Source organism: Cupressus sempervirens, chromosome 7 (assembly GCF_028749045.1).
Source record: "Cupressus sempervirens isolate cs-2001-9-10 chromosome 7, ASM2874904v1, whole genome shotgun sequence".
Classification (NCBI taxonomy): Eukaryota; Viridiplantae; Streptophyta; class Pinopsida; order Cupressales; family Cupressaceae; genus Cupressus; species Cupressus sempervirens.
The window spans coordinates 709,787,813-709,793,447 of record NC_143124.1 but is presented as its reverse complement, the minus strand read 5'-3'; the positions used below and the strand labels follow the sequence as shown (position 1 = coordinate 709,793,447).

Below are 5,635 nucleotides of genomic sequence, written 5' to 3'. Positions count from 1 at the left end.
CGTAGACAAAAAGAAAAGATGGACAATACATAAAAGGAGAAACATCATCTACTCTATAATGAAAATGAGAGAGAGATATGCTAGAAAAGGAAAAGAAATGATGGATACATAAATAAATAACCAGGAAAAATTTCTAAGGAGTGCAATTAATTTAGGTGGTCCATCTATCTCAAAACAATATAGACCAACAAAAATTGAAAATGAACAACTTTCGATAGCATCTTTGAACTTCCATTCTATAGAGAATGATCTTCTTCAAATATCTCAAACTCAAATGGAATATATATCATGTGAGCATGAAGAAAAAGATGAAAGCCAGAAAGAAAAAAATTCCACTAACTATAGTGTACAAGAGAAAGAGAATAATGTCGAAGACATGGAGCAAAGAATGTTGGAAGGAACACAAAGTGGAAACATATTGGAAAGAAATGTGCATAGAAGAAATTGTAGGAAGCAATATCATAAAGATTATAGAAAATGAAAAAATGATGAAATGAATGAAGCCGAAAAGGAAAATAAACATCTCCTTCGCAATGAACAAGACAAACAACATGATGATAGAAGAAGAACACAGAGAATATTAGAAGAAATGCAAGTTCATAACAAGATTTTCACAAATACATCAATGGTTGACAACAGTGTAGAAGATAAAGAGAATAATGTTCAAGACATGGAGCAAAGAATGTTGGAAGGAACACAAAGTGGAAACATGTTGGAAAGAAATGTGGATAGAAGAAATTGTAGGAGACAATATCATAAAGATTATAAAAAATGATGAAATGAGTGAAGCTGAAAAGGAAAATAAATGTCTCATTCACAATGAACAAGATAGACAACGTGAAGCTAGAAGAAGAACACAAAGAATATTAGAAGAAATACAAGTTCATAATAATAGTTTGACAAATGCATCAGTGGTTGACCATGATCATCCTGCATTAACAAATGTAGCAGCATTGAATTCTATGGATGAAAACTTGATTAGAGAAAATGATGATGTTGGGTGTGGTATAGAAATTCAAAGGGACTACAATGAAATATTTGGAAATAGTTATCAAAATCTTCAAGTACTCTTTCAACATCAATTAGATAATTTGGTTATGCCTACAATGTGTTGCATGTGTCAAGAGTGTTATGTCAGCATTAAAGTTAACCATATAGAAGAAGGTCCAATGTGTAGAAGGTGTCAGCAAGAAAAAGGAAACAATAGATTCTCAGTACAAAAAAAATATGGACCCAGGTTCACAACCACCTGAACTAGCAAATTTGACTCAAGTAGAAGAAATGTTAATTGCACGTGTAAGTCCAATTTTACAAGTGACACATGCAATAGGGGGCCAGTATAAATACAAGGGACACACAATTAGTTTCCCTCAAAATATTGACCATGTATGTCAAAGTCTCCCACGTCCAATAAAAGACTTGCCTATAATAATAGTTCGAAAAAAAGATCAATGTGGTACAAACTATGACTTTACAGTTAACAAAAATTGGGTGTATTGTGCTCTAAGGTATAAAATTGAAAATGACAAATTTTACAATGATGTTACTGTAGATACCCATGCCTTAGATGACATTGAAATAAATATTAATTGTAATATATTCCATCAAATAAAGACTGTTCATGTAGATGCTAACAATGAATTAGAACAAAACACATGCCTACAAAATGAGATGGACGAGGTCAACAATGAAAACATAAATCATTCCATATCAATGGCAACAAGACCACTGAATCTTCAAAAGGAAATGGAACTCATACATGCATGGGTTGATAACCCTGATATAGATCCTTTATCTATGATTGACTGGCCATCAATAGGTACATCTCTAGTGAATGAATATGTTACACTAAGTTTAATAGACATGGCCTTCCCAACATTGTTTCCAAATGGACAATGTGATTGGTTGGAGCCATGTCTACGAAGAGTATACCTTCATGAATATGTGAAGCATCTAATTTGTTTTAGGGATTATCACTTTGGCAGACATCCTCGATTTAGGTATTACATGGAAAACATGATCATGAGGCACCATGCACGAAATTTTAGTTTAGTTTTTGTCAAACGTAATATTGATGAGTTTCCAATGACCATTGATGAGTTACGAGAACATATGGAAAACTTTTTAGGCACCCACCTTGTTGATAAATTAATGTGTTATGGAACAACCTTAAGAAGTACAACGTCATATTGGAAAAAAAGTCAGGCAGAATTATATGATTTGTTGAAACAGCTAGGGACCCCCACAATTTTCTTTACAGTTAGTGCACTTGATTTGTATTGGCCTGATCTACATGCACTCATGCCTGGAACCCAGCCATCAGATCCAAGGGAGGCTCAAAAGTGGAGGAGACAAAATGTTATTGACTATCCTCATATTGTTGTGCACTACATGCACTTCAGACATACAATGTTTCGTAAAGAAATTTTGGAGAAAGGCTTCAATGTTAAAGACTTTTGGTCACGATATGTATGACAGCATAGGGGATCTCCACATGTACATGGTTTTTTGTGGCTTCATGGTGCTCCAAACATGGATAAGTTAGATTGGCATAATGAAGAACAAGTAAGAGAAGCTGAATCTTTTTTCCATCACATTGTGCATGCATGGAATCCGTGTGCATGTGGTGCTGAAAAAAATATGCAAGTATTTCTACACTTAGTTTCATTATGCAAAAATTTCTATAGATACTTTTTCATCTACCTTATATTTTTGTTTCCACCTTTTTTTCCTCCATTTTAAAATCTTTGCTTTCATCAAGCCATTTCAGAATTTCGCACAATATCTGTGTCTCAGAAATACAAGCCGAATACTAGAAATGGATATGGACCAAGATTATGAAGAAATATTGAATACCATACAATGACATGCAATCTGTAAAGAGGGAGCATGTCTTAGAAAAAAAAAAGGGAAAAATGACATGCAGGTATTATCTATTTCATTTTTTTAACAAAACTATTAAAATGAAATTTTTATTGCATTGTAACTATTTGCACTCATATTGTAAGTATAATGCTCCTTGGGAAATAAATATAAATGGATCAAAACTGTATGAGGACACAGAATGTGGAGAGAAAAAATTTGAACCTCAAAGGAACAATGATAGAGTCAATTCTCGTAATCATTACATTTTACAATTGTGAAGAGAAAATATAGATTGGCAACCAATTTTGTCTACACATGTTGTTATTAAGTATATTGCAAAATATGCATCGAAAGTAGAGAAAATTTCTAAGACCTACCATCAAATGTTGACACAGTTGGAAAATATAGAGAATCCTGCTGACTGTGCATCCAAAGTGTACAAAAAGCTTTTAACTAAAACTATTATTGAAAGAGATGTTGGAGCTCAGGAAACATGTCACATGCTCTTAGAACTTCCATTGGTGGAATGTAGTAGAAAATTTGTTAATTTGAATGTGTCTCGAGAAATATACAAACCTGTTAAGAGAAAGAACGAAGATTGTATTGAAGAGAAAACTGAATCATTCATAGATTCATATAGAAGACCTATTTCTATGGACTCCATCTCTTTGATTGATGCCTCTAGAGCATGGACATATCATAAAAATAGAAAGAAAGATAATAAGTGGGAACATAGAAAAAAAGTTCCAACTGTGAGAGTCTATCCAAGGTTTATTTCGATTCCGCCACGTGTATCAAACAAGTTTGTTGATTTTTTCTTTTCGGAGTTGTTGTTATATAAACCATTTCATGACTTTCAGGTTGATATTGGTGATGATAATATCACAATAGTTTCAAGTTGGGAATCACTAGAATATGTTCCATGGCATGTTGAACGGAGAGTGGATGTAGAAAGTAGTGATAGCAGTTCTGAATCTAAACATGAAAACAATGTAATAGGTCCTCATAAAATTATAGAGAATGAATGGGAAATCATTTCATGTATGAATCGTGGTCAAATAATGGAGATTTCCAAAGTTGATATGCTAGGAAGAAGGGACATAGATAGGAAACATAGTTGGTTAGAGCAATATAGGTCAAATGAATATAGTTCAAATGCAATCAATTTTATTGGTAGAATGAGAGAAAATGGATACACTCCGAATCTTCAACGTGAACAAGAAATCAATAGCAGTAAATTGGGTGAAAAACAGAAAAGGGCATTTGATGTTATTGTGACACACTATAATGGTGGTGATACTGTAACACCCTTGTATATGATAATTCAGGGTACAGCTGGTACAGGAAAGTCATATTTGATTGGTGCAATCAATAAATTTTTAAAGAATCTGCATTCCTTGACCGTTGTCCACTATTAATTCTAGCACCAATAGGAGTGGCCGCATACAATATAGGTGGTTCAACTATACATTCTAAATTGAAGATTCAAGTAAATGATTTTAGATAGTTGGAAGGAACGTGTTTGACAAGTTTCCACGAAGAACTAAGTAATATAAGATATATATTAATAAATGAAATGAGCTTTCTTGGGGAGAAGTTGTTTGAGAATATAGACTCCAAACTTCATCAAGTATTTCCTCAAAATTCTCATCTTAACTTTGGAGGTATTTTTATTTTGAAATTAGAATTTATGTACTAGAAAAAAAAAGAAAAATTAGCATGAATAATTCTTTTATTACTGAATTGCTACTATTTATATTTGATATATGTTTTTAGGTATCTCACTGATTTTGGTTGGTGATCTTGGCCAACTCCCTCCTGTAAAAGACAGGGTAGCATATGATAGTAGGAGAAGTGCAAAAATACTATGGGAAGAATTCAAGATTGTGATTACATTGGAAAAATTTTATAGACAAGAGGGAGAGAATCTAGATCAGAATAAGTTTTGGCAGTTGCTGACAAATATTAGAGATGCTCAACCGACAATTGATGATTGGAAATTACTAATGTCACGAATAACATGCAATATTCCAACAAATTTAAATGATGATTTTGACAACAATGTTCATTTATTCTCTACAAATGATAATGTTCACAAACATAATCGAAGAAACTCCATTCTCTTCGAGAACCAGTTGCATGTGTAATTGCTACAAAGTTGTCAAACTATAGTTTAGTAGATGATAATTGTGTAGGTGAACTTGATATTGAATTATTGATTTCAAAGAGATCAAGAGTAATGCTCACATCAAACTTGTGGATAGAAGCAGGCCTTGTAAATGGAGCTTTGGGTTATGTTGAGGAAATAGTCTACAAGCTAGGCAGTGCACCACCTCAACTACCATTATATGTAATGGTAAAATTTGATGCCTACTCAGGCATTCCATTCAATAATGAGCACCCTCAAATAGTACCTATTAGTTTTGTACAAAGAGGTTCTACCACTCAGATGTCATTAAGACTGGAATGGGCACTAACAATACATAAATCGTAAGGTTTGACACTTGATAAAGCAACAATCGATATCAGACCAAGAGAAAGAAAAGGAATGACATTTGTTGCAATTTCTCATGTTAAGTCACTGCAGGGTCTAAGAATAATGCCATCATTTTCTTTCAATCAATACAAGAAAATGAAGAATGGAAAACAATTAGAAAAAAGAAAAGCAGAAGAAAACAAGCTAAAGTCTTTAGAAATAAAGCATCATGATTGTATAGTTTAATAAGGTCTTTTCTACAACTCTTAAATAATATGTATTTGTATATAGACA

The 5,635-nt window shown here is 32.9% G+C and overlaps 1 protein-coding gene across 1 annotated transcript; it reads left to right on the top strand.

Annotated features, from left to right (window-relative positions):
- The first annotated feature begins 3,248 nt into the window (after nucleotides 1–3,248).
- Nucleotides 3,249–4,283, top strand: LOC149549191 (uncharacterized). The gene has a single exon (XM_089794283.1). It carries the CDS (start codon nucleotides 3,249–3,251, stop codon nucleotides 4,281–4,283), a length of 1,035 nt encoding a protein of 344 aa, XP_089650409.1.
- The last annotated feature ends 1,352 nt before the right edge of the window (nucleotides 4,284–5,635 follow it).

Excerpts from the sequence above, each read along its gene's own strand:
- LOC149549191 (XM_089794283.1), top strand. The coding sequence starts at position 3,249 with ATGTTGACACAGTTGGAAAATATAGAGAATCCTGCTGACTGTGCATCC.